Source organism: Lagopus muta, chromosome 22 (assembly GCF_023343835.1).
Source record: "Lagopus muta isolate bLagMut1 chromosome 22, bLagMut1 primary, whole genome shotgun sequence".
Lineage (NCBI taxonomy): Eukaryota > Metazoa > Chordata > Aves > Galliformes > Phasianidae > Lagopus > Lagopus muta.
Genome location: NC_064454.1, coordinates 5,274,627 through 5,301,521, shown reverse-complemented (window position 1 = coordinate 5,301,521; position 26,895 = coordinate 5,274,627). Strand labels below are relative to the sequence as shown.

Here is a 26,895-nt window from a genome sequence, read left to right as displayed (position 1 = left end):
GTTAATCCTGTAACAGGAGGAGATAGAGCCATGCTTATAAAGGAGATTAAGGGGAGGGGGAGGTGGGCAGCTTGCCGTGACTCCCCGACTTCTTCCATCCCCGCTGTGTGGGTCTCAGCCTGGTGGGGGAGCGTAGATTTTGGGGTGGCCTTGCATGCTGCTGTGATTCAGTGCTTCTGTGGTGCTCTGGCCAGGAATGAGCGTGGGGAGGGATTAAATTTAGGTCTGCAAGGGGAGGTCCTGGTGATGCTCCGCAGCTGTCTGGGAGGGGTTTTTAGGGCTTTTGCACAAAGCTCACCGTGCGCTCCAGCTCTTGTGCACCGGCTGGCAGCTGGCACCGCACTGGGCACTGGTGAGCACACACAGAGCTGGCTGCAGGGCTGCTCCCTCGTGCCAGTATCCCCCTCCATCCTCCTCTCGGGGGAACCGTTCTGGAAGCTGCCGCCACCCCACCGCAGTGCCTGGGATGCAGCAAAGCTGGGGTGCAGTGCCTCAGCCTCCCCAAAGCGACATTTCTAGGACACGGTATTCTCGTTCCAGCAAAGCCCCGTTCCTCCCGGATTGAGGAGGAGGAGAAAGAAGGCAGGGAGCCCTTTGGTGCAAAGCGTGACCCACTTACTCAGCTGGAGTTGGTGATTTTACAGATGCCCACGGAACTTCAAGGTGGAAGCGCTGTGCTGGGTGCTGGGCTGCTCAGCTTTGCATTGGCTACGTAGGAGAAATGTGTTTCCTTTGAAAGGGCTGGGGAGCCTGCGACTGCCTTACACGTCCCCTGGGATCCTGTGTGCAGGGAAACATGTAAATAAATCTGTCAGATATCGTGCAGCTCTTATTAAATTTGCATTGGGCTCGAGTCGCGGCTCCTATTTACCATCTCTGGGATGGATGGATGGATCTTTAATCTTCGCGCCTAATCCGGGCGCCCTCCGCTTTGGGTATTTGCTAAGCAGCGACCCCGGGGTCAGGCGTTGGGATAAAGGGACGTGTGGTGCCGTGGCACCAGCCCTGGTCTGGGGAACATGGAGTGGACCAGGAGTCCCTCCTGGCTCCCTTTGGTGAATGGCATTTGGGAGGCTTCTCATTCCCATGCAGAGAAACCACGGGCTGTGTACTTTGGGGCTTCCCTCTCCATGCCTTTCACCCAAGGGAGGCATTTGTCACTTTAAACGTGGCCACAAATAGCACCAAACATTTATTGAATTTGTCCGGGATGCCTTGGGTTGCATATGCTCCAAGTATGGCTAATTCATAAATGCTGGCACGTATTGATTCTCCAGCAGTTAAAATAGACTGCGTAAGGAAATATTGGCCCCAGAGTACCAAGGGAAAGTTATCTCATTAGTCTCATGAACTATAAAATGTGCTCTCTCCTGAAGCCCTGACCCCATTGTTTTTATAAATCTATATTGGATGGAGTGGTAACTGGTAACCTGTATCGACTGTAATTTTTCTCTTGGAATTGGAAGGCCCTTGGGACTGATGTTCGAGCTTCATGGTCACTGCAGGCTGCTGGATGGGGATGGGATTTCAGTAACAGAATGCACAGGGATGTGTGTGTGTACAGGGGGAGATCCTCCTAATGTTCTGCACGCAGGAGAGCACCACTTTTTCCTGGCAATGGGTGCCTCAGTGACGGGTGCCTCCGTGATGTGTGCTTTGGTGATGGGTTCCTTGGTGACGGGTACTCTGGTGATGATTCCTCAATGATGGGTACCTTAGTGATGGATACCTTGCTGATGGGTGCCCTGGCAATGGGTACCTCGGTGGTGGGTACCCTGCTGATGAGCTCTCTGGTGATGGGCACCCCACAACAGGGAGAGGGGAGAAGGGTGCTGCAAAGCCTTTGCCACAGAAGCAGCTGAGATCTGGCTGAAAGAGTTATTAGAGGCACACAGCTCCAGCCTGGCTGTGGATGTACTTAATCCTCTGCATCCTGTAAAGCTTTTCCACCTCCTGGCAGGCAGAAAGATCTGATTTTGCTCGGCGACCTTCGACGTTAATCTCGCTGGCTAACTGAGCCATAAGTCACTCCGGTGAGGTCTCCGTCAGACCTGCTTACATCAATTATTGCCCTGCATCTTTCCCTTGAACCAATGCAGTGCTCCTCAACCAAGTTATTTGTCCCTCGTTGGGAAGAAAAAAAAAACAAAAAAAAAGAATTGAGGCTGTGCTGTCAGGTTGTGTAGACCTTACATTTAATGCCATGGCATCTTTAAAGCCGCACTTCTGTCTGGTTCTTACCCAACTCACGAGCTTCATCTAGATCTGTGCATGCTGGCTCCAGGAGCCAAGTGTCCAAGGTGGCACGAGGTCCCCGTGGTGCTGCTGCTGCTCCTGGGTCCCTGCACATTGCTGCTGCTCTCCAAGTCTTTGTTTCCAGAGCACTTGTGAGCGCGCCTGGCAGCAGGGCTGCAGTTAGGCATGCACAGAAGTGCGCGCTGTGGGGGAGGCCAGCTGGGGCTGCGGAGCACTTTGCAAAATGCAGCAGCTGTTACCATAGAAACCGACTCCCCCCTTCTCAAATTCCAGTGCAGCCAAAGCTCTCTGCTTACTGGTTTGATGGGAGATGAAAAATTAATGCTTGATTTGCATGTTATTTCAGCTGCGTTTGCAGGACTGCTCCCCCTTCCCTTTCACAGAGGTTTGCATGAAGCTCTTAATGCCACCAACTGATGGTGTGGGGCACCGACCCCTCCAGTCCTGTCCTGGGCTCTTGGGATGCTCAAGTTTCTCCTGCCTGTGCCTTCCATTAAACCACAGCTCAACTTGCATCTTAGCAAGGCTTCTATTTCCTCTGTCTGGAGTCCCAAATACTCTCAATTAGAGTCAAACTCACCTGTCCAGCTGAGCTACAGTGGGATTTGGGGCAGTGCCAGCAGGGTCAGGGCTGCCCTCCACCTGGCTTTTGTGATGCATGCACTCCAGTTTCTGGGTGCAGAACTGCTTTGTGTCAATCTGCAGCCTCCAGCGCTGCTTCTGGGGGCAGGGAGAAGTTCTGCCATCCTCTCCAGAGGCTGTTCTGGTGGTTTGCTTTTCGTGCCTTTCCCACGTGCCTGGGCTTACCTAAAGGCAGCCAGGCAGTGCCACAGCGCTGTGCTGTGCCACCCGGTGGCCTCGGCAATCTTCCCCTGGTGCTCCACTATCAACTCAAGCCCTTATTTGTTTTCACATGCTTCTAAGTAAGTTAAGCTAATTATTAACTCAGCAGGACAGATTCACTTTTAATTGCAGCGTTGCTATGCAGCACACCAAGATGGGCTTCGTTGCCTGTGCTCCCTTCTTCAACTGCAGCCACGGAATCACTGCAAGCCCAGGGCTGTGCCCCGCAGCATCCTGCACAGCCAGCACTGTGCAGCTGGGCACTGGCATTGGGACCACGGGCTGCAGGCAGGCTGCAAGGACAGCCCACATACCTCAGTGCGTGGGCAGGATGTGTGCCACAGCATGAGCGATGCTCCGGGGGAGTGCAGTGCCCAGGGACATGTGGGCTGCTGTTGCACACCCATGTGCAGCACTCATCCTTGCCAACCTACCCAAACTGCAGCCCTGGTGATGCCGACCCCGCGAGCAGGGGTTGTGTACAGGAGAAGAGCACGTGGTGCGAGGACACACTCACCCTTTTCCCCCCTTTCCTCTTTGTGTCTCCAGAAAATAGGTTTTTTATTACTTCTTATGGAGGTTTGTACATATCGGACGTGCAGAAGGAAGATGCCTTGTCCACCTACAGGTGTATCACCAAGCACAAGTACAGCGGGGAGACGCGGCAGAGCAACGGGGCCAGGCTCTCGGTGTCAGGTGAGCGCAAGGCTCCTGAGGTGTGCCAGCCATGTGCCCAGTCCCATCCAGCCCTGGGGACAGCACCCAGCCTGCAGGCCCCGCTCTGGGTGCACCCCTGCCCATGTCCCAGGGGGGGTGCAAGGACCACGGGGGGTCCGTGCCGTGCCCCAGTGCCTGTCGGTGGGCAGCCGTGCCATGCAGCACCCTGAGCAGGAGGCGACGGGGCGCGCGGCGATGCGATGTGACAGCCGGCGATGTGAGCAGCCTGACGCGATGTGACGAAGAAGCAAGCGATACTGCGGCCGAGCGGCGCAGTCCGTAGTGCCGGCTGGCTCCGGGCGCTCCCGGCTCCGCTCACTGCCCAAATTACTCTGCTCGGGAGCTGCATCGTCTCTCCCGCTCGTCAGCTGCAGCTCGCCCGCGCTCTGCCATATGGTTTTTCTAGCCTCGTGTGCACGGTTCCCGCGCTAACTCCTTCAATTAACCCCTGCAGAGGGTTTGGGATGGGGTTGGGAATGGCTGAGATTCCTCGTCCCGGCCCTGTTGGATCCCAGAGAGAAGCGTGGGCAGCCACAGGGCACCCGGCTCCCTCTCCCTTTGCATTCGATGTGCCTCTGTCCCCTCCTGGTCGCTGTCATTATTTACACGTCACAGCGTTTTACTTCTGCTTGGGAGTAATGAAAGAGGTTTCTTTCCCCTGGAATTTAATTTCACGCCTGAGACTTGGTGATTAATTTTCTCCTTTCCCAGCTGCCTGATGGGCCCCTTTTGCTTGTAAATTTTGAAATGTGCCACAGAATTTGTGTATTTTGCACCAATTAGGTGTCACCTTGAGTAATTCCTACAGTGCTGAGTTTATCCATCCCGCAGCCGCTCGGGTGAGGCTCCCTGGGGAGGTTCCACGGGTGACACAGCATTGCCCCACTGCTCCCTGCGTCCCCATCAGCTCAGAGCCCAGCTCTCCACACTGGCCGGGAGCAGGAGCGCATCTCCCCTCTTTTCTCTGGGTGAGTTGATTTCCTCTCCGAACGCAGACCCAGCTGAGTCCATCCCCACCATGCTAGACAGCTTCCAGTCACGGGAGGTGCGCGCAGGCCGGCTGGTGGAGCTGCCCTGCATCGCTTCGGGATACCCCAACCCTGCCATCCGCTGGCTCAAGGACGGGCGCCCGCTGCCTGCTGACGGCCGCTGGGCCAAACGCATCACGGGGCTGAGCATCGCCGACCTGCGTGTGGAGGACAGCGGGACCTACATCTGTGAGGTGACCAACACCTTCGGGTCTGCAGAGGTCACGGGGACCCTCACGGTCATCGGTGAGTGCTGGAGGGGAGAGCTGCCTCCTGTCCGTCTCTGGGAAACAGTAAAGCTTTGTATTTTGTGTGCATGCCTTGCTACGCAGCGTGTTCGATGTGGTGCTCGGGGTGTTCGGGGGGAGTTTGTAATGCTGCTGCAGCAGATCTGCAGCCATCCCCTGATTTACTGCTTTAATCGGGACCTCTGGAAAAAGCAGTGCAATACCACGGGATGTAAATTGCTGGATGGCAATGTTCTGCGAGGTGCCTCTGTGCTTTGTTTTGCTGATTTACATAAAATAAGCTCCAGCCAAACAGTAAATACCATCTGGGCAGGCCAAATATTTACTGCCCATTCAGCTCCTGGGGGTTCCTGCAGCCACCAGCAGCACCCGGGCTGCCCTGGCACATCTCCACTCGGCTCTGTCCCATACAGAGCCACGTCCCTGCTGCCACCCCAACATTAACACCCATTAAGCAGCATGAGGGAGGACAGGGTTGCCACCCCTAGCTGCGTGGTGACATTGTGCATGTAGGCTGGTGATTCCAGAGATGGAAAGGCAAAGGAGGCACCCGCTGCTCAGCATCCCCAACGTGTCACCTGCTCTCTCGCACAGACCCTCTGCGTGTGACCCTCACACCAAAGAAGCTCAAGACGGGCATCGGCAGCACCGTCATCCTCTCTTGTGCCCTCAGTGGGTCCCCTGAGTACGTCATCCGCTGGTACCGCAACACAGACCTGGTGGTGGTGGATGACTTCATCTCCATCCGGGGCATCAGCAATGAAACCCTCCTCATCACAGCAGCACAAAAGAGCCACTCTGGAGCCTACCAGTGCTTTGCCACCCGCAAGTCCCAGACAGCACAGGACTTCTCCATCATCATGCTGGAGGGTGAGCTGGCTTCCTCGGGGTGGGGGTTGGTGGTGGCTTTTTCTCTGCCCCTTCCCGAGCTGCCTCATCCCTGGATGCTTTATGCAAGGAGAGAGGGAAGCGAGTGCCAGTAGGGTGGGCACCCTGCCTTCCACAAGGCATCTTCTCGCCTTTTCTGTGACAACGGGATGGCGATCCTTGGGTGTTGGAGCTGGGATGGGCACCCTTTGAGCCGAGGGCGCACAGGGCGCAGGGGCACGGGCGCATCCGTGCGGGTGACTGCAGCCGTGCCCTAACCCCGCTCCCGCTGGGTGCCCCCAGATGGGACCCCCCGCATCGTCTCCTCCTTCAGCGAGAAGGTGGTGAACCCCGGGGAGCAGTTCTCCCTGATGTGTGCCGCCAAGGGCGCGCCGCCCCCGACCGTGACCTGGGCCCTGGACGACGAGCCCATCCCGCGGGACAACGGGCACCGCACCAACCAGTACACCATGTCGGACGGCACCACGGTGAGCCACATGAACGTCACCAGCCCGCAGATCAAGGACGGCGGCGTGTACCGGTGCACCGCGCGGAACTCGGTGGGCAGCGCCGAATACCAAGCGCGAATAAACGTAAGAGGTGCCTGTCTACTTTTAAATATCAGAATAGGGCTTTTACTGGGCTTTTGGTTGTGTTCTGTTCCTCCTCGCCCCTGCCCTTTCCCAGCCGTGCAGATCCCCCATGCCTGACCCCCCTGCAGCCCTGCTGGCCCCCAGAGCCATGGGATGGATCTTCCTCTTGGCACAGAGCGGGGCACTGAGCTGAGTGTGCATCCAAAGCAACACTTCCCAGAGGGGCGGCACCTCCCTGCTGGGCTCTACTTTCACCCTTCCCAGCGTTGGGTCTGTGCAGCAAGCACCTCCATGAAGGACCTTCTGGTGGCTCAGAAGTGACCTGTGCTGTCCATTCCTCTGCAATCACCAGTGATGTGTCCCCAAACCAACCCAGGACCCCAGCTCACCCCATCCAGCCCCTATCCCGTTACAAGTGATGATGAGGCAGCACGGGGAATGATGGAAAATGAGCTTGGATGTGTTGTGTCTGTGTTTTCTTTGTCTGCTAAAGCCACAGCTGTGTGAATCACTGCGTTGTCACACTGGAGCGCGTTGTTCTGTGTGTCGTAGGGCGTTCTGCAGGGCACGGGGTGTGCTGTAAGCCCCTGCCCATTCATAATCACCAGTTAAAGCTTCTAGGCTCGTAGGTGAGAGCAGAGTCAAGGTAACATTAATTTATCTACTGAGAAAGAGGCTTGAAGAGCTGTGTTTGTCTGTGTCTCAGGTTTGAAATGGATCTAGTGGCTTTTTGGCTGGGATCCCGGGAGAGTCTGGATTTTGCTGCCATTTACTGCTAAATTTGGAGCGAGTTCATGTCCCAGCCACGAGAAGCAATTGCAGCGTTTTGAATGAGGATGTTTCATTGTCTTCTTTTTTTTTCTCTCCCTCTTTTGGTCCTGACTGCCTGTCACTAGATAAGATTCAGGCTTTTTTTTTTTTTTTTTTTTTGCCTTGGAATTGAGCAAGTTCCTCCAACAGGCCCAGGAGACAGTTACAGATGCTAATTTATCTCTCCCTGCTCCCTCTTATGGTGCACCGGGGGGGGAATCCGTGCTGCTGTGCCCTCAGACACCTCCCTGCTCCATGGGGACAGAGCATCTCCCACCCAAACCTTACCAACAGCTGATGGGTGCCCCCCATCTGGGGGCAGTGGGACTTAATGTACGGAAACACACTAAAGGCAACCTTGGCTTATCTGGAGTGTCTGCTAAGCTGTCATCCTCACCACTTAGGGTGAGGAGCCAAGATGGAGTTAATCTGCAGATGGGTTTGCTATTTTACACGACAGCCACAAGAACAATATAATTACTGAAGCATGAAACCTCTTGTTATAATACTCACCTGCAGCATGCCTCCAGTCCTCCAGCCAGCGTGAGAGCAGCTGGGAACAGGGGGCGAGCTGGCTTTGGGCAGTACTCAGGCAACCAGTGAGAGGCACGGAATGGGCTGTTTCAGTTGAAAATAAATAAATGTACAAATGGAAGGGAGGCCCCTGCGTGCAGTTCTGCACCAAGGCCATTTGGCAGAGCAGCTGGGGCGGTTGGGAGCACTCCCCAGGTGTCTCCCAGCAGCCTCTGGTGTCCCTCTGAGGGGCAGCAGCAGCATTTGCAGCGGATCTGTGTGCAAACAAACCGCCCTTCGGAATTAACCTAGCCTGCCTCTTCCTTCCTCCCCACTATGTAGGTCCCCCGAGCATCCGGGCGATGAAGAACATAACGGCGGTCGCGGGTAGGGACACTTTCATCAACTGCAGGGTGATCGGGTACCCGTATTACTCCATCAAGTGGTACAAGGACTCTTTGCTGCTGCCCGATAACCACCGCCAAGTGGTCTTTGAGAACGGGACCCTGAAGCTGATGGACGTCCAGAAAGGCATGGACGAAGGGGAGTACCTGTGCAGCGTGCTGATCCAGCCCCAGCTCTCCATCAGCCAGAGCGTCCACGTCACGGTGAAAGGTGAGGAGCTGCAGAGGTGGCCTGGGTCAAACATTCAGGTGGTGCTGGGACCATCTCTGCGAAGGCAGAGAGGCATTGCAGGGGATGCCCTGCAGCCCAAACGCTGTGCTTGCATCGCACCTCTCACCCACCTGTGTGCTTGCTGCTGCACCAGCTCCATTTCTTGCTACACGCAGCGGAGCAAGGATTTACGGTGTAAACACAGTGTATTAAAACATCTAACCTTTGCTCGGATCACCTTCACTGATGTTTTTCTCTGTGTGTTAGCTTTTAAAAAAATAATACTCTCGGTCTTCCGAGCTCACAGAACATCTTAAAAGCTTCTACAGGCCATCAATTATTCAGCCCCATTGAGGGAGCTATCAGTCCTAATGAATTGAGTCGGATGCATTCCCTCCCAGTGACTTGCTGAGATTGTGTTATGAGCACAGTGCTATCGTATCTCCCGTCCTCAGAGTTGTCGGGTCGGCTCTGCCCGTCGCCAGTGCAGTGTTTGCAGTAAATCATTCAGACAAACACAGCCACGCTGGGACAGAGCTGGCCAATTGTCTTTCCCTCTGTCTCACTGAGCAGGGTATTTATGGACCGGATCTTATGCTGATCCCCCTCCTTCCCTCCCCTCCCATCCACCATTTTCTTATTACGAATCAGGTTAGCAAGAGAGTGCATCAAGCTGATTATAGATGCTACTACTTGATTAGCTAATGCTCTTCTCTGAGGCTTTGCTAGCAGAAGTGTGGGCTGCAGATAACCTCCGGGCAGTGCCAAGGGGATGGATCTCCCTTGCACCCTCGTTGCAGGCCACAGCCAGCCTTTGTGTTCCTCCCCTGGTACCAAAATCCTCACACAGAGGGATGCTGAGTCACACACTTCGCTCTGTGCCCATTGCTGGGAGGTGGACTCAGAAGTTCATCCATGTATCCTGGAAAGTGAATGCTGTGCAAACCTCTATGAGCCCAGATTTACTGCCTTGGCTGAGAGCTGCCACGCAGTGCCATCCATCCACCTTCGTTCCACGGAGTTACACCCAGCGCAGCCTGACTGCTCGTGCTGCCCATTGGACAGAGGGCAGAGGGGAATTGAGCTGCCCTCTGCTACCTTTGGAGTTCACTCCGAGCAGCAGAGTAAATAAATATGACCGTGTTGAGTGCAGGATGGCACGGAGCACCGTAAAGCTTTTATTGCCACAAGTGCCTGGCGGCCACACTAAGTGCCACCAGTGAATTACGCAGGCTTCCCAAGCAATGGCAGTAAAATCTTTATGGGCCCCTCCCGCCAGCACCTCCATCCTCTATCCGCCACCCATTTGCAAGCCCTTGCTTGCTCCCATGGCTCCCAGCCATATGTCCCAACTGGGAGCCTCCTGCATCCTCTGCTTTCTGTATTGTCGAGGTGCCCCGCAGCTCATTATATAGCAGCAGACATCTTGGAACATTTTAATTAATCACTTGGGGCCGTGCTGCCTGGCTGTGCCCAAAGGAAGTGGTGGGAGCACGGTGCTGGGTGATGCGGGGGCTCTGTGTGGTGCCAGGGCTGTGCCATGTGTGGGAGAGCCCGGGAAGTGCTACAGACAGAGCATGCAGCACAAGATCATTTGGGGAGGAAGGATGAGGTGTGAGCTCTGGGTAAGGGGAGATGGAACAGGGAGAGCTCTTCTGTCGAGAGGCTGTGTGCTCACAAGTGGCCTGTGGGGTGTGTTTGGAGACGCACAAGCCCAGCCCTCTGCAATAGACTGCAGTGCATTCCCAATTAATTATTCATTAATTATGGAAAGCGGGCGCTGCTGGCTCCATGGCTCCAGCAGCTCAAGCCACGTCGCTGCAGCCTGGCTTGGGGGTGACGACCAACCCGTATTGCTGACCTTCACGGCTGCTTGGATGGGCTTTGGGCTCTGGGACACCTAAAGGAGGCCAGCCTGGTTCTGGATGGTCCCTGGAGCCCTGAGCAGTGCTGCTGGAGCACTGAGAGCCTTGCAGCACGCTGGGTGAGGGGTGGGGTGGGGATGGGGCTGTGCACAGTGGCACGGTGAGCCCTGCCTGCCGGGGCTCCACGTCTGTATGAGAGGGCATCTTATTTCTGCCGAGGGGACAATTGGCAGCCTGCTAATTTAATTATGGAGGCTGCGGAAAGAGGATCTCGTCTACCAGGTGCTGAGCCTTGTTAAGCTAATTGTCTCCCTCTCTCTGCTTTCTTCCCCCTCCCACATTGCCAGAGATGCTGCGGTTGCCTAATTAAGTTATCAGGAAGATAATGGCTGGTTCTGAATCCATAGCCTTCAAGAAAAGCATCCATCTAATAACTGCTTTTCTGTGAGCAGATAAATGCTGAGGTGGAATTTCAGCTGATGCACACAGAGGGGCTGGGGCTGGCAGCTCCCTGTGCTGCCCTGCGTATGGTCACGTCATACTGTCACCTGCTCAGTAGCATCTTCCACCCCTCCTGGAAGTGCTATGGGTGGACAAAAGCCTGCCTGTTTCTGGTCAGCAAATGCTTCGGGTGATGGGGCAATGGGATATGAACTGCTGTGCTGGTCCCAAGCAGGTTTGCTCTTCTGCAAAGCCATGTCCTGCTGTGGGATGGTGCTGGGGCTAAGATAAGAGGTGATGGCCTCAAGCTGCGACAGGGGAGGTTCAGTTTGGACATTAGGAGAAATTTCTTCTCCAAAAGAGCAATCAGGCGCTGGCACAGTCTGTCCAGGGAGGTGGTGGGGTCACCACCCCTGGAGGTGCTCAGGAAACATGGAAGTGTGGCACTGAGGGACCCAGTTTATGGGCATGGTGGGGGTGGGGTGGAATTGGACTTAATGTTAGAGGTCTTCACCATCCTTAATGATTCAGTGGTATGCACGAGCCTGTGACAAGTGCCAGGAGCCAGAGACACACTGCTTTTCCTCATCCCCCTCATCCCTCTGCTGGCCTGAACCCTACAGGTGAGGGCTTCCCCCAGCTGGGCTGTACAGCATGCTCTGCCTCTCCCCTCCGCAGTCCCTCCTCTGATCCAGCCATTCGAGTTCCCACCAGCCTCCATTGGGCAGCTCCTCTACATCCCCTGCGTGGTCTCCTCTGGGGACATGCCTATCCACATCACATGGCGCAAGGACGGGCACGTCATCCTCTCTGGCTCAGGCGTCACCATTGAGAGCAAGGAGTTCATGAGTTCCCTGCAGATCTCCAGTGTCTCCCTCAAGCACAACGGCAACTACACGTGCATCGCCAGCAACGCCGCCGCCACAGTCAGCCGTGAGCGGCAGCTCATCGTGAGGGGTGAGAGCTTTGGGGTCCCCCCATTGGGTGGGAAGGTGGGAGGGATGGATGGGAGCAGATGGAATCAGGCTGGGGAACAACAGGCAGAGATAATTTTCAAGAAGAGGAGGCTCAGGTGGACCTCACTGCTGTCTCCAGTTCCCTGGAGGGAAGTTGTAGCAAGGTGGGGGTCGGTCTTTTCTCCCAGAAAACAGCAATCAGATGAGAGGTGATGGCCTGAAGTTGCATCAGGGGAGGTTCAGATTGGATATTAGGAAAATCTTCACTAGGAGAGTGGTGATACGCTGGCACAGGCTGCCCAGGGAGGTGATGGAGTCACCGTCCCTGGAGGTGCTCAGGAAACGTGTAGGTGTAGTACTGAGGGACGTGGTTAGTGGGATTGACGGTAGGTGGATGGTTGGAGTAGATGATTTTAGAGGTCATCTCCAAACTCAACGATTCTGTGATTCTATGATTCCTTCCTGTTATGCAGTGCCTCCTCGGTTTGTGGTTCAACCCAACAACCAAGATGGCATTTATGGTAAAGCCGGGGTGCTGAATTGCTCTGTTGATGGGTACCCTCCTCCCAAAGTGATGTGGAAACATGCCAAAGGTACGTGGGAGAGGACACAGCAGCACGTGGGGACTTCTGTGCAAGTGGGGCGAGGACCCTTCTTGCTGGGTCACCCCACCACTGAGCCCCACAAGAACCCCCTGCCTCAGCTGTGCACTCAGTGATGCATCTCTGCTTCCCCCTCCAGGCAGTGGGAACCCCCAGCAGTACCACCCCATCCCGCTGACGGGCCGCATCCAGATCCTCCCCAACAGCTCGCTGCTGATCCGCCACGTGCTGGAGGAGGACATTGGCTACTACCTCTGCCAGGCCAGCAACGGGGTGGGCACAGACATCAGCAAGTCCATGTTCCTCACCGTGAAGAGTAAGTAGCCAGGTCATGGCTGGGATGGAGCTGGGGGTGGGCTGAGATGGACAGACAGATAAAAAACAGATGGACAGATGGGTGGATGGGGAATCACAGCCTGCTGCGTGCAGAGAGCAGCCCAGCGCAGCCCCAGCATCACGCAGCCCTGGATCATTGCGGGCATGGAGGGCATTGATTCCCCTCCTACAGGGGAGACTTCCCTTATGCTATTAAAAACACTTAGTCCTTAATAAAACCCAGCGATCAATCTACATCATACGGCAGGAAAGGAAATAGCTCTGCTAATTTGACAGGGCTGGGCCGGGAAGTGTTGTTAGACACCGTGTTTGAACTGCGCTTATTATTGGATTCCTCTCCCGTTGCTATCAGCAGAATACATAATCTCCAGCACCTCTCTATTTATTTCGATTGTGGCTGCCGTAAGAGTTCAAACCCTCAGAAGAGGTGCAGGAGGGAGAACTCTCTCATGGCAGTGGGGCTGGCATGCAGCATGCTGTGCTCCCCAACTGCCCTGCGCCCCGGTTTGGCTCCTGCTGGCCCCCAGCACCCCCTGCTTGTCTTATTGCTGCCTTCCCAGCTTCCCCCCATCCCCAGCCAGCTTCTCGTGGGGAGGGCTGAGGGCAGCCTTTCCCCTCCCTGTCAGCTGTTTAATTTATCCCGCTGATTGATGAACTGAAATGAGCGACTTCAAACAACCCACTTCAATGAGGTGCAGGTACAAAGTCAAGGCGATTAATCCCGAGTGAGTGTGCCGAAGTCTTGGAGCCTGAACTGCTGCCGTGTCCCTGCTATCTGGTATAATTGCATCCCAGGACAGGTTGCTTGCTGACTTGAATAGCACATAACCTTATTATGCATGTGCTTTTACATTTCCCAGAGACCTCAGCAGCCTTTGAAAAGGTTCGAATGAATAGGTAGACGAAGCACCGCAGCCAATTAAGCATTATATGGGGCTCTTTGTTTTGTTTCATTTTTTGATTTTTGTTTGTTTAGTGAAATGTCAGGCCAATTAAAGCCAGATCAGTGCAGGCTTGTGCTTCAGGCCAGGCCACTGCGGACGGAGTTGAGTGGGAGTTGAGCAGAACCCAAACCACGGGATGGGAAGTGCAGCCCCATCCCTCGCTGACCGAGGCAATAAATCAGAGCAGCAGGAGCGGCCCCACTGATGCCAGGAGGAGTTAGCTGCTGCTCTGTCAGGTGGTGGCAAACCTGCGTGCAAATGGAATTTCGATGGTGCTGTTCCCAGCTGGGGCACCGCAGGGAGCACAGTGCCCAGGGCGTGTGCTGGCCCTGGGACCTCACTGCCACATCGCTCTGCTCAGCCCTGAGCACAGCACCTGTCTGAGCACAGCAGCATCCCGCTGCTGTACAGGGCTGAGGGCGTTCATCCGTGCTTTCCGAAGCAACTTGTTAGCAGCAGGTCCAGCGCGCTGCAGAGCGAGAGGTGTGGGCTGCTGGAGGCTGCGAGCGTGCGCCCGGGGCTGGCACAGGTGCAGGTGAGGGGCTCTGAAGTGCGTGCTAAATGGCATTTAGCACCTGCCTGCACGCTGTCCTGTGCTCCAGAGCAGAGCATGAGGGCTGTCCAAGTCCCCCAGGGCAGTGCTGGTGGTTGGGGCTCACTGGGCACTGGGCAGGACCAGAGGTGCTGGGAGGTTCGGTGTCCTCCTGCAGGAGCATCACTGATTGCTTCCATGCAATTTGAATTAATCTCATGCTTCAGGTGGAACTCAGCTAATCAGTGTAGAAAGGAAGCTGAAACGGGTGCAATCAAATTAACATCACAGAGCTGGCTCTAAACAAGAAAGAGGGGGGAGAGGAAGGCGGGCGCAGCCCTTTTCACTGCTGTCACCGTTCTCATTCAGTTGTCACTGCTGAGCTGTGCAGCTGCCCCTGTCCCAGCGTGGCTGGGGATGGCACGTGGGGCACTGACAGCTCCCTTTGTGGGCAGCCTTATCTCTGCCCAGCAAACGGGACGTGGCTCTTGTTGGAGCCGTGTTAACAGGAGCTCTGGCATGCAGGAGCCTGCCCTGTGCAGAAGGCTGCTGACGGCTGCAGGAGTTCTGGCCACATGCATCCTCCTTCCCTTGGTCACCGTGGGCATCACCAGGCTGGTGCGCAGTGGTGGCACAGCGTGCCTCCCAGCCCTGCCCATACTGCCTGCATGGCTGGTCGGGGTTTTCTTTTGGTTTGTTTTGCTGCTTTCCTCCGCTCTGGGCTACGTGCCACTCTCCTGGGACCCCAGCAATTGAGAGAAGTTGATATGTTTACATCCAAGGAGCTGCTTTTAATCAAACATCAATAAGTGCATTTCAGCAAAGCAGAGACTGAAACAGAGCTCCTCTCCTGGGGCCACTGCGTGCAGGGAAGGGGCTGGCTCCTCTGCAGCCCTCTGAGCCTCGGGGCCATGCTCTGGCTGAAGACTCCCTGCCCTCATGCTCCCCATGCACCCCAATGGGTCGGGCTTTTCCCTGCCCTGCATCGGCTTGTAGTGATGTACCATCCTGGAGCTGCTGCAGGCAGAGTTCCCATGGGCTCCCGAGGAGTCGTCATGCAGAGGAGGTGACCCCAACCCAGGCCATGCCTCATCCCAGCCACGTGGGCACAGGCTGCACCCCGCAAGCGGCAGCTCTGGAGGAGAGGTTTCCTTAGCTGCTAATTGAATTACATTGCCACAGAAAGCCGAGAAGTCGTAGCTCATTAGAGCCTCTTGTGTCCCATTATAACAGTGTGTGTTGCCTTTGCGGATTGTCATTATCATATATTACTGCGGGACTCAGCAGCGCTGTTTGTTTATGCATTACATTTTTTTCGGCTTACCCAGGCCGCCCCCACCCCCAGCCTTGGTGCTGCAGGGGACACGAGGTGCCCTTTGTGCTGCCAGCATCCATCCCAGCTCTGCCACCCAACGCCAAGTGCTCCCAACAGCAGGCAGTGCTGAGCAATGCCGCCTGCAATGCCACCCTGCAGTGCCACCCCTCAATGCCACCCTGCAGTGCCACCTGCAATGTCACACAGTGATGATGCCTGCAGTGCCACCCCACAGTGCCACTCTGCAGTGTCACTTCCCAGCACCAACTGTGGGGCCATGCAGTGATGACACCCTGCAGTGCCATCCCCCAATGCAACCTTCAATGCCACCCTGTAATGCCACCAGCAATGCCACTCTGCAGTGCCACTCTGCAATGCCACCCTGCAATACCACCCTGCAATGCTATCTGTCATACCACACTGCAATGCCATACTGCAATGCCACACCACAATTCCACCCCACAATGCCACTTGCAATGCCACACTGCAGTGCCACCCCAGAATGCCACACCACAGTGCCATTCTACAGTGCCACCCACCGTTCTACAGTACCACCCCATAGTGCCATTTGCAATGACACTCCACAGTGCCACTGCACTGAGTGCTACACCAGGGCAGTAGGTGTCCCCTCCCCTCCTTTGCATGTTTGGATGAATATGAGAAAAAAAGGAAAGGAAAAAAAAATCTCTCCAGCATCTGCAATGCAAAGGCTGCTGCCTTGCTGCTGTGGAATCACGCTCTATATTCTGCCCAGGTTTATACGAGTGAATTATGCAAATCTGTGATGGAAAACATTCTTCCTCTCATCCTCGGGAGTGTAAAACCTTAGTCAATAATTCATACTCGCACGTCTCCGACTGGAGGCTTTCTCTTCATTATAGCGTGCGCTTGGTTATTTGTCTTTCACGTTTTATTGTCTACCCCGGTGTAATGCTATGCATTATAAAATTTATCTGCTTCATTATTTTATGATCCTGAGCCGTATAATGCAGCGAAACGCTTCCGCTCAGGGCTGCGTGTCCTGTCGGTGGGCTCAGCACCCAGCACTGCCCCACTGGCTCCAGGGGGTGCCCGGCAGGTGGCTGAGCCGTGCTCCCTCCCGCAGTCCCCGCCATGATCACCTCGCACCCCAACACCACCATCGCCATCAAGGGGCAGAGCAAGGAGCTGAACTGCACGGCGCGGGGCGAGCGGCCCATCATCATCCGCTGGGAGAAGGGAGACACCGTCATCGACCCCGACCGCAACATGCGCTACGCCATCGCCACCAAGGACAACGGTGACGAGGTCATCTCCACCCTCAAGGTGAGGGCAGAGGCCTGGATGTCCCTGGGTCCGAGGATGCCTGGGCATGCTCCGCCAGCACGGGCCATTTTGTGCTGCTGCCGTGAATGCGCAACTGCTGCATTCAGCACCTTTGAAAGAGCTGCCAAATGACCACTGCTGTGGTGGCCCCACAAGGGGAACCTGATGAGTTGGGTTGTCCCTGCACCAAATTTTGCTTTGCTGTTCAATGGGCCCTTGTTCGAAAGGAGCGTTGCAGCACCAGGGATGCCTCAAAGCGTGAAATCTCCATGCACGTCTGAGCAGCTGGTCATGGAATCACGGGTTGGTTGGGTTGAAGAGGACCTCAAGGATCATCCAGTTCCAACCCTCCAGATCAGGCGGTAGATGGGGGTGGGGCCTGGGGGCAAGGCTGTGTTTGCAGGCTGTAGGAAGTTTGGTTCTTGGGGTGCCTAAATCTGAAGGGGCTGCTTTTCTGTCCCCAAAATACCCACAGCTCAAACCAGCTGACCGTGGGGATTCAGTCTTCTTCTCCTGCCATGCCATCAATTCGTACGGCGAAGACAGGGGCCTGATCCAGCTCACCGTGCAAGGTATTGAGCTCACAGCACCATGACCTTGGGCACGGGAGCAAGCAGAGCCTCACCTCAAGGTCCCACTGCTCCGCCTGTCACCCCACGCTCCTAACCACCCCCATCCCCCCAGAGCCACCTGACCCCCCAGAACTGGAGATCCGCGAGGTGAAAGCCCGCAGCATGAACCTGCGCTGGACGCAGCGCTTTGATGGGAACAGCATCATCACCGGCTTCGACATCGAGTACAAGAACAAGTCTGGTAGGAGCTGATTGCCCCCCTGTGCCCCCCAGACCTCCACAGCCAACGCTGTGGGCTTGGCTGTGCTGTGGGGCAGGTGGGGAGCTGGCCCTGCTGCCTCCGTGCAGGGAATATTCTGCATCCCGGCTGCTTTGATGAAGAAAGGAGAGAGCAGCATTAATGAAATATGTTAATTTTTGTTCTGTGGGAGCATTTGAAAGGGAATATTTAAAGAGGCAATATTTGCAGAAAGCCAAGCCGAGAGCAGCACAACAGCAAGGCGGGGGGACACAGCGTGGCAGAGAGCTCTGGGGACCGCACGCTGGCACAGGGTGTGGGTGCTGACTGCCCTTTGCCTCCTCTTCCAGATTCCTGGGACTTCAAGCAGTCAACACGAAACATCTCCCCGACCATCAACCAGGCGAACATCGTGGACCTGCACCCTGCTTCCGTGTACAGCATCCGCATGTACTCCTTCAACAAGATCGGGCGCAGCGAGCCCAGCAAGGAGCTCACCATCAGCACGGAGGAAGCAGGTTCTGCTCTGTGCTGTGGCGGCGCATGGGAGCAGAGCCCTCTCGGATGGGACTTGTTGTGATAATGCGTAATTCTTCCCTCCCACAGCTCCTGACGGGCCTCCGATGGATGTCACCTTGCAGCCGATGACATCGCAGAGCATCCAGGTCACCTGGAAGGTGCGTGGGGCCGGGGCAGTGGGCTCTCCTTGGCCACCCCCACTGGTGGGACTCTGGGACCCACATTTCCCCTTGCAGCTCGGAGAACAGCTCCTGAGATGTCACAAAACCCAGGGGCCGGGCACGCAGCTCAGCCACATCACGTGTTAATTGCGTTTGGTAACGAGCTCATTATCTCATAGGATATCCATGGGGGGCCACGGGGAAAGCGAGGATAAACATGGGAAAACTGAGACGTCTGGCTGCCAGCTGCTCAAGCGCAGATCAATCGAGTTCAGAATCAGATTTATTTTTCAGGAGGTCGAATGAGAAAAAGAATTGATTATAAAATTAGGACTTCAGAATGAAGGGGAAGTCGATAAATGTAGGGTTTCAGCGTCTCCCCCCAACTCCCCTCCCCCTCCTGGAAAGCGGATTAATGAATGATAAGGTTGACTTGGAGGATAACTCCGTTTGTTCGGAGAGTATTGCAGCGAGATGGATCGCGCCGGCTGTGTAACATAAATTCACAATCAACCCTATCGATTTCTTAATGCTTCAGAGAAACGCTGCTCAGATTGATTTAAAGGCTGCGGGGCTGTCAGCTCCGTGACGCCGCTCCCCTTTGTGTCCCCATTGCTTCAGGCCCCAAAGAAGGAGCTGCAGAACGGGGTGATCCGTGGATACCAGATCGGCTACCGCGAGAACAGCCCGGGCAGCAACGGGCAGTACAGCATCGTGGAGATGAAGGCCACGGGCGACAGCGAGGTCTACACACTGGACAACCTGAAGAAGTTTGCGCAGTACGGGGTGGTGGTGCAGGCCTTCAACCGCGCGGGGACGGGGCCGTCCTCCAGCGAGATCAATGCCACCACGCTGGAGGATGGTAAGGATGGAGGGATGGCGGTGCTACGGCACCCGTCCAGAGAGCCTCTGCCATTCCAGAAATGAGCAGAAAAAGTTTTGCAGTGCGTTCGCGCAGCAGTTTTTCATACTTAATTAAGGCTCTCGTTAGCCTGTCAAACCGTGATCATTTCCTGGCTACATTAGCACTCCTCCTGGGGTATTCAAGGGCCCCTGTTTTAGCAATAGTGTCTTTTCCATAATTATATTACCTTCATTTTGTTCAAACGGACTATCTGTATTAGTTTATTATACGTGGTCCCTAATTACATGGTGCTTATATTTTTACACCTAAGTAATACGAAACAATAATCATTTTCAAAGAGGGTCGTTACCGTGATGTATCATCATTTAAATGCTCATAAAAATTAGAGTTACCTCTTATGGGGCAATTGGATGCAATTACCTCGCATCCAGCCGGCTCGCCCCTTGCTGGGAAGTGCGGCATCCTGGCAACCCTGGGGTGAGGAGAGGAGGAGGATCGTGGCACCGGGTTTGGGGAGGGGAGAGAGAGGGCGGTGGGGAGATCCAACACAGAGCCCGTGGGATGCATCTGTGGACAGTAGGTTCACCATCCCCATCTGTGCCCTCCCAGTGCCCAGCCAGCCCCCGGAGAACGTGCGGGCCATCTCCATCACGTCGGACGTGGCCGTCATCTCCTGGTCGGAGCCCCCGCGCAGTACCCTCAATGGTGTGCTCAAGGGCTACCGGGTCATCTTCTGGTCCCTCTACATGGACGGAGGTGGGTGCCGATGCCCAGGACGTGGAGCATACGTGGGGGGCAGCACGGAGCTGATGGCCGTGTCCCTACAGAGTGGGGTGAGATGCAGAACATCACAACCACGCGGGAGAGAGTGGAGCTGCGGGGCATGGAGAAGTTCACCAACTACAGCGTGCAGGTGCTGGCCTACACACAGGCTGGTGATGGCGTCTGCAGCAGCGTGCTCTACATCCAGACCAAGGAGGACAGTGAGTGGCGCTGCGCCAACCCCTTTGTCCCTGGTGATGGGATGGCAGCCAAGGAGGTGTGGTGCGACCCAGGGTGGTGTGGTTCCACACAGATCCTGGCACAGCTGGCGGCTCCTGTATGCTGCAAGTGGGCACACGTGTGCCTCCCCCTTCCCTGACTGATAAATCACAGTTGCGTGTGTTAATTAGACATAAGAACATGGAGTGTCGAGTAAGAGCCATTGGCAAGGAATAATGAGGAGAGCATTGCAGCCCCTGGAGGAGGCGGGCAAGATTTCTCCATCCTTTTCTCCTTGCTGGGTTTGCAAAAAGCCTGAGCCCGAAGCACAGCTCGTGTGCTGCTGCCCCAGCCCAAACCACCCTGTGCAGCTCCTGCCCTTTGCAGCTCCCCTTGCTTGCAGCCCCTGGGGCTGGCGTGCATGCACCCCGAGCTCCACGGGCAATCGGTTTGTGGGTTGGAAGCACTGGCAGGGTGCTCCCTGTAGCTGCGGAGCACTGCATGCTGCAATCTGTCAGAGGTCCTTTGGTAGACATATGTTCTTGGGCTGATTAGGCCGATAGGCACACAGTAATCCAGGCACAAAGTGCCAAAGGGCCATCAAGCAGAGAGGCTGGGTGCATGTATGGGGGCAGCTGCAGCGTGCGGGGAACCCCCAGCGTGCAGCACGCAGGGCATTTCCCTTTCTTTTTTTTTCTTTTCCTTAAGTGCAGATATTTAAATATTTACACCCTGCCTGCCCTACTTTAATGCCATTATCTCTGTAGCAGAGCGGCTTCTGCCCATTGCAGCCCTGGGAAGTGGCAGCTGCTCAGCACACAGCTGGGCAGGGCAGGGCTAAGCCAGCGGGCAGTGAGTGGATTAAGGCGATGGCCACTCAAAGCCAAACACCATTTCTAAACCAGTGCTGCAATTAACTCTCCTGCCTCCATGTGGGCAGGAGTCTGGGCTAGCATGGAAGTGGCCACAACCATGAGCCACGGGGTTGGTACAAGTGGCCCCCATGTTCCTCCCGTGTTGTCGGTGCCATCACACACCTGCTCCTTCAGTTCCAGGTCCCCCGGCTGGCATCAAGGCTGTGCCATCCTCTGCCAGCAGCGTGGTGGTGTCCTGGCTGCCCCCAGCAAAGCCCAACGGCATCATCCGCAAGTACACCATCTTCTGCTCCAGCCCCGGCTCCGGGCAACCGGTGAGGGCACAGCGATGGGGATGGGCTGGGGGTGGGAGCTGGGGAGCTATGGAGCTTCAGGATGGAGGCAGAAATAGGGTTAGGGGGAACCTGCCCCATATGCTGCCAAGAGGATGATGCAGGTGGTGCCATGCATCCAGCCTGCGGCAGTGCAGGGGTGCCCAGGGCACCCTGGAGTGATCCGTGAGTCACCTGCTGCCTCCCTCCAGTGTTCTCCCATCTCAACGCTCACTCCAGAATGGGAAACATGCAAACAGACAACCGAAAATAAAACATAAATTCAACCTGGTCCCATCCCTCCTTGGCGAGAGAGAGGTTGATGGGAGGTCTGCAGACTGGTGCTTATCAAAAGCTCCTTCTCAAACTCATTTCACTATCTGAGCCTCTGGTTTCCAGGGCAACATAATCTTTTCATCAAAGCAACTGGTAAAACCGCTGGGATCCGATATTGTTTTCCTGGCATCTTGTCAAAACTGTCATTTGGTTAAAAAAAATTATGTATACCATGCAATATTCATATAGGTGTCTGCTTGTGGGGTGCGTTCACATCTGCGGGCCACACCAGGGTGCATGTTTGGAGACGATGAATGCGCAGATGCCCACGCGCAGCCCTGTGTGCACACAGAAGTAACACGTCCATCCCTCGTGATGGCATCTCCATCTTGTGCCAGGGTTGAGGCAGTGGGGAAGCGCTTGAGGATGGCTCTCCCCAGTGTGGTATGCAGGAGATGTGGCCTTGACTCACGGCATACAGGCAGAGGTTGTGTGCCTGCACTGTGGGGATGGCAGACAGAGTGTGCCGAAGGGACCCCATGGGGCTGGGACATCTGTGGGCAGTGCTGGAGACCCTGCGGGACTTTAGGGACCCCTTCTCAGCCACCGCCATGCTGAAGGGTTTGGCTGCCCCAGCTAGGGCCTACCCTGTGCCCCACTGCAGCCCGGGGCAGCCAGGAAGCATCATTTCTCCGGAACAAATCATGCCGTCGCTGCCATCTGTTCCTCGTGCACTGGCCTGGGCTCCCTGGAGAAATTACGACACCAGCCGGCTTACACCGGCATTAAGAAACAGCGGGCAGAGCAGAGCTGCTGCTGGGGAGTGAAGCCACAGCACCTGGAGGAGGTGTGCTGCTGGAGAGCTGGGTGGAGCTGTGGGGCAGTGGGGCAGTGCAGCTCTCTGCCGAGTGATGGGCGCAGGGCTTAAACCTGCTGGCCTTGAGGATACCTTGGGTATGGGAGTGATGGTGGTGCTCTGAGTACCAGGGCATGGAGATGCTGGGTGGTAGCGATGCCCTGAGTATCACGCTGGTGGGGATGCCTGGATGCAGGCAGATGGCCAAGGATGAATTTTCCCAGCTGACAGCTCAGGTGCTGTTTCGCTCGTGCTAATGCTGTTCTCCAAGTGTCTGTGTGCCCAGGATGAGGGCTGTGTGAATGAGGCTCTAACAGAGCTGTGCCCTCTCCTGCCTCCCCCCCTGCAGGCCCCCAGTGAGTATGAGACCAGCCCAGATCAGCTCTTCTACCGCATCGCACACCTGAACCGTGGGCAGCAGTACATGCTGTGGGTGGCTGCTGTCACCTCTGCGGGCCGTGGCAACATCAGTGAGAAAGTCACCATCGAGCCTGCTGGGAAAGGTATGGGGGATGTGTGGGGGCCTCTGTGGGACAAGCATGCTGGTCCCATGCAGAGGGTTGGCCACATGCAAAGCCAAAGCCATTGTGCTCAGTGCATCTCAGCGTGGCCACTCTGACAGCGCTCTGGGCTCAGCAATGGGTGACAGCAGTGAGGCTGACCTCCTCCTTGCTCCCCAGCTCCGGCCAAGATCATCTCTTTTGGAGGCACTGTCACCACACCCTGGATGAAGGATGTGAGGCTGCCCTGCAACTCGGTTGGGGAGCCGGTCCCTGCCATCAAATGGACCAAGGACAGGTACTGAGTGCTGTAACATGGGACAGGGACTGCTGCTGGCTGCAATCCTGTAGGGCTGACATGTTCTGCTCCCCCTGGCAGTGAGGACTCTGCCATCCCAGTGACAGTGGATGGGCACCGCCTGATTCAGGCCAATGGCACGCTGGTGCTGCGCTCGGTGAAGGCAGAGGACTCTGGCTACTACACCTGCACTGCCACCAACACCTGGGGCTTCGACACCATCATCATCAACCTGCTGGTGCAAGGTGAGGGGTGCTGCTGGAACACGGTGCGTGCTGTGGGGTCGGGGTGTGCGTGGTGCTCACAAACGTTTGTGCTCCTCCACAGTACCCCCAGACCAGCCTCGCCTGACTGTGTCCAAGACCTCGGCCTCCTCCATCACACTGGCGTGGATTCCTGGGGACAACGGGGGCAGCTCCATCCGAGGTACATCCCCAGAGCCACCCCACATGCTCCAAAATAAGGTTAACGCTTGCAGGAGGGATGCTGCTCTTCGTGAGTTCCTCTTTCAGCAGGATGCAGGGAGTGAGGCAGCTAACAAAGGGCACGCCGTTAATTACGCAGGTGCTGGTGGCTCCAGTTCTGGAGCTCTGCCGGGCTCATCCTGGTGTCTGTGGGCTGCAGGAGGGCTGTGGGACCACCCCTGCCTCCCAGAGCCTCATTTCTGCTCTGATTCATCTGATGAATTATACGTGGAAACAGCTGCGCACGGAGGGGGGAGCGGGGAGAGGGGAAGGAGACCTCGCTTACAATTAATTAAAAGCATGAAAGTAATTACAAGCAAATCTCCCCAGCCAGCAGCCTTTCACTCCAGTGGACTCTGTTGATAAATTTGGTTATAATTGGATTAGAAATATTAAAAACATGCTGCATGTACTAAATAAATGAATGCCGGGTGGCAGGCAGCGGGGTGCTGGGTGGGCACGGGGATGGGGACGGGGCAGCTCAGGTGTGCCGTCCTTCCATCATGGGGTGATGGAGGCAGTGGTGCAGGAAGCAGAGCTCTGTTTGGCTCCCGATGCACACGGAGAACAGCCGCTATCTTTGCTTGAGAATTGGCAAAGGGAAACATGAAAATAGCCAAATCTGGCGATGTGATGGGGAAGTAAGTGGGGATTTTGCATCGCCAAAAAGGTCAAAACAGACACAGTGGTGGTTCCCACAGCAACGGGGCCATTGTGCACACACTGCAGGGCAGCCAAGCTCTGTCCCCATGGCCAGGAGGTGCCTGGCATGGGCAGAGCAGCAGTGGGTGCGGGCAGCCCCATGGTGGTGGGCACCTTGAGCAGCCCCATGCTGGTCTGGGGCACACGCTCAGCACTGGGTGAGCAGCTCTGTGCTGCACCAGGCATCGCAGCACCGTGTTCCGACTGCTGTGCCCCTCCATGGGGAAACCCAGAGTGCCCTTCTCTGACATCTGGCCGCCGGCAGCGTAACAGGTTTGCTCATCCAGGACACAGTGCGCTTCCTAATACTCTTAATCATGGGAAAGGAGGCGGCGTTCAATGACAGAAGCAACTTCCGAGCGGCTTCCCAAGGGAGCTAGTTAATTCTGGCTTTCCCTTTATAGCCTCACACCAATCAATCACGTTCCGCGCTCCCCGCGCTCCCGTGCACAACCGCAGTAATTGGTGGTGGAGGCGGGCGCACGGAGCTGCTCAGCACGGGCTGAGGGCTGCCTGCAGCCGGGCCGTGCTGTGATGGGATGGCGCTCCTGGGGGGCTCTGTGCTGGCCGTGCACGCAGCCCCCCTCCTCCTTCAACCCGCAGGCTTCGTGCTGCAGTACTCGGTGGACAACAGTGAGGAGTGGAAGGATGTCTTCATCAGCTCTTCCGAGCGCTCCTTCAAGCTGGAGAGCCTCAAGTGCGGCACCTGGTACAAGGTGAAGCTGGCGGCCAAGAACAGCGTGGGGGCCGGGCGAATCAGCGAGATCATCGAGGCCAAGACCCACGGCAGAGGTGAGCAGGGCAGGAGGGCTGGATTGACTGCTGCTGGGATGGTGGCAAACGAACCCAGCGCTGCTGCAGTCACCGCCACTGCAGCTGATTTATTTCTGCCCTGGAACCTCTGCCATCGTACGCCTTTGTGCACAGCCCAAAGAGATGCAGGTGCTTTGGCTCAGGGGCTCCCTGTGTGCGTGCATCTCTGGGTTCGCCTGCTGCACCCTTACTTCCCACATAGCTCCTTGGTTTAGAAACTCAGCGATGGGGCGCACTGGAATGGGGACACCCCGTCCTCAGCTCCGCGCTGTGACGCTGATGGCTCCCATCCCACAGAGCCCTCCTTCAGCAAGGACCAGCACCTCTTCACCCACATCAACTCCACGCATGCCAGGCTCAACCTGCAGGGCTGGAGCAGCGGGGGCTGCCCCATCACCGCCATCGTCCTGGAGTACCGCCCCAAGGGCAACTGGGGCTGGCAGAGCCTGCGCACCAACAGCTCCGGAGAGGTCTTCCTGACCGAGCTACGTGAGGCCACCTGGTATGAGCTGCGCATGAAGGCCTGCAACAGCGCAGGCTGTGGCAATGAGAGCACGCAGTTCGCCACGTTGGACTACGATGGCAGTGAGTGGGGAACGGGGGGCTGTGCTGTCCCATGGCGGGCTGGAGTGCTGAGCACGCGCCTGGTCTGCAGGCACCATCCCACCCATCAAGTCTGCGCAAGGGGAAGGGGACGATGTGAAGAAGCTGTTCACCATCGCCTGCCCCATCATCCTGGCCACACTGGGAGTGGCCCTACTCTTCATCATCCGCAAGAAGAGGAAGGAGAAGCGGCTGAAGCGGCTGCGAGGTGAGAGGGGCTGGGTACTGTGTGCAGGATGGGGTCCCTTACCTCTGCGCGATGTACCACGGTGATGCCTGAAGGCTCAAAAAGCTCCCATTCTCTTTTCCCCTCTTTTAACACAGATGCCAAGAGCTTGGCAGAGATGCTGATAAGGTGGGTCCCGGGGTGAGCTCCTGGCACAGGGTCTGGGGGGCCGGGGGGGTGCTGAGCCCATGGCTGGTGCATGGGGAGTCCCAACCTGTGCCAGGCTCGAGCCGCGGGGGCTCTCCCCAGTAATCGCCGGGTGTGCGTCCCCTCTTACCTCACAGCAAGAATAACCGCAGCTTTGACACGCCGGTGAAGGGGCCCCCGCAGGGCCCCCGCCTGCACATCGACATCCCCCGCGTGCAGCTCCTCATCGAGGACAAGGAGGGCATCAAGCAGCTGGGTAAGCACAGTGTGGGGACTGCAGGGGCGGGCACAGTGTCCCTGGGTAGACCCCTTCCTCCTGGGGTATAGGGGTGCTCTGGTTTAGGGGGTTTCCTACCCTACCCCATCCCCACCCCAGGGATGCTCTGGTGCACAGAGGGACAGGAGGTGCCAGGGGATGTGGTGAGTGAGCTGGGCACAGACGAGCAGGCCTTGCTATGGAAAGAGCTCTGACCTGCAGCTGCTCCCCACAGGAGACGACAAAGCCACGATCCCAGTGACAGACACTGAGTTCAGCCAAGCCGTGAATCCCCAGAGCTTCTGCACAGGAGTCTCATTGCATCACCCTGCCCTGATCCAGAACACGGGGCCGCTCATCGATATGTCGGACATTCGCCCCGGCACCAGTGAGTGCTGGGCTGGGTGTGCTATGGGCGAGAGGGCCACGGGGCATCTCCCCCAGTG

The 26,895-nt window shown here is 56.4% G+C and overlaps 1 protein-coding gene across 4 annotated transcripts in view; it reads left to right on the top strand.

The window, feature by feature from the left end:
- DSCAML1 (DS cell adhesion molecule like 1) overlaps window positions 1-26,895 on the top strand; it is a 79,178-nt gene that overhangs the window by 49,069 nt on the left and 3,214 nt on the right. For 2 of the 4 annotated variants that reach the window (XM_048968525.1, XM_048968524.1), the window contains exons 4-30: window positions 3,649-3,795; window positions 4,812-5,090; window positions 5,687-5,962; window positions 6,263-6,559; window positions 8,218-8,490; window positions 11,475-11,753; window positions 12,226-12,345; window positions 12,494-12,670; window positions 16,587-16,786; window positions 17,262-17,358; window positions 17,471-17,599; window positions 17,947-18,114; window positions 18,203-18,273; window positions 18,898-19,138; window positions 19,751-19,897; window positions 19,969-20,124; window positions 21,172-21,311; window positions 22,790-22,943; window positions 23,121-23,238; window positions 23,320-23,483; window positions 23,566-23,664; window positions 25,008-25,196; window positions 25,515-25,802; window positions 25,873-26,028; window positions 26,145-26,175; window positions 26,331-26,449; window positions 26,685-26,837. In XM_048968525.1, coding sequence (XP_048824482.1) covers window positions 3,649-3,795; window positions 4,812-5,090; window positions 5,687-5,962; window positions 6,263-6,559; window positions 8,218-8,490; window positions 11,475-11,753; window positions 12,226-12,345; window positions 12,494-12,670; window positions 16,587-16,786; window positions 17,262-17,358; window positions 17,471-17,599; window positions 17,947-18,114; window positions 18,203-18,273; window positions 18,898-19,138; window positions 19,751-19,897; window positions 19,969-20,124; window positions 21,172-21,311; window positions 22,790-22,943; window positions 23,121-23,238; window positions 23,320-23,483; window positions 23,566-23,664; window positions 25,008-25,196; window positions 25,515-25,802; window positions 25,873-26,028; window positions 26,145-26,175; window positions 26,331-26,449; window positions 26,685-26,837 — 4,668 coding nt within the window. Of the gene's footprint in view, window positions 1-3,648; window positions 3,796-4,811; window positions 5,091-5,686; window positions 5,963-6,262; window positions 6,560-8,217; window positions 8,491-11,474; window positions 11,754-12,225; window positions 12,346-12,493; window positions 12,671-16,586; window positions 16,787-17,261; window positions 17,359-17,470; window positions 17,600-17,946; window positions 18,115-18,202; window positions 18,274-18,897; window positions 19,139-19,750; window positions 19,898-19,968; window positions 20,125-21,171; window positions 21,312-22,789; window positions 22,944-23,120; window positions 23,239-23,319; window positions 23,484-23,565; window positions 23,665-25,007; window positions 25,197-25,514; window positions 25,803-25,872; window positions 26,029-26,144; window positions 26,176-26,295; window positions 26,450-26,684; window positions 26,838-26,895 lie in introns of those variants that run through there. The other 2 variants (XR_007380949.1, XM_048968526.1) reach the window with 2 other exon arrangements.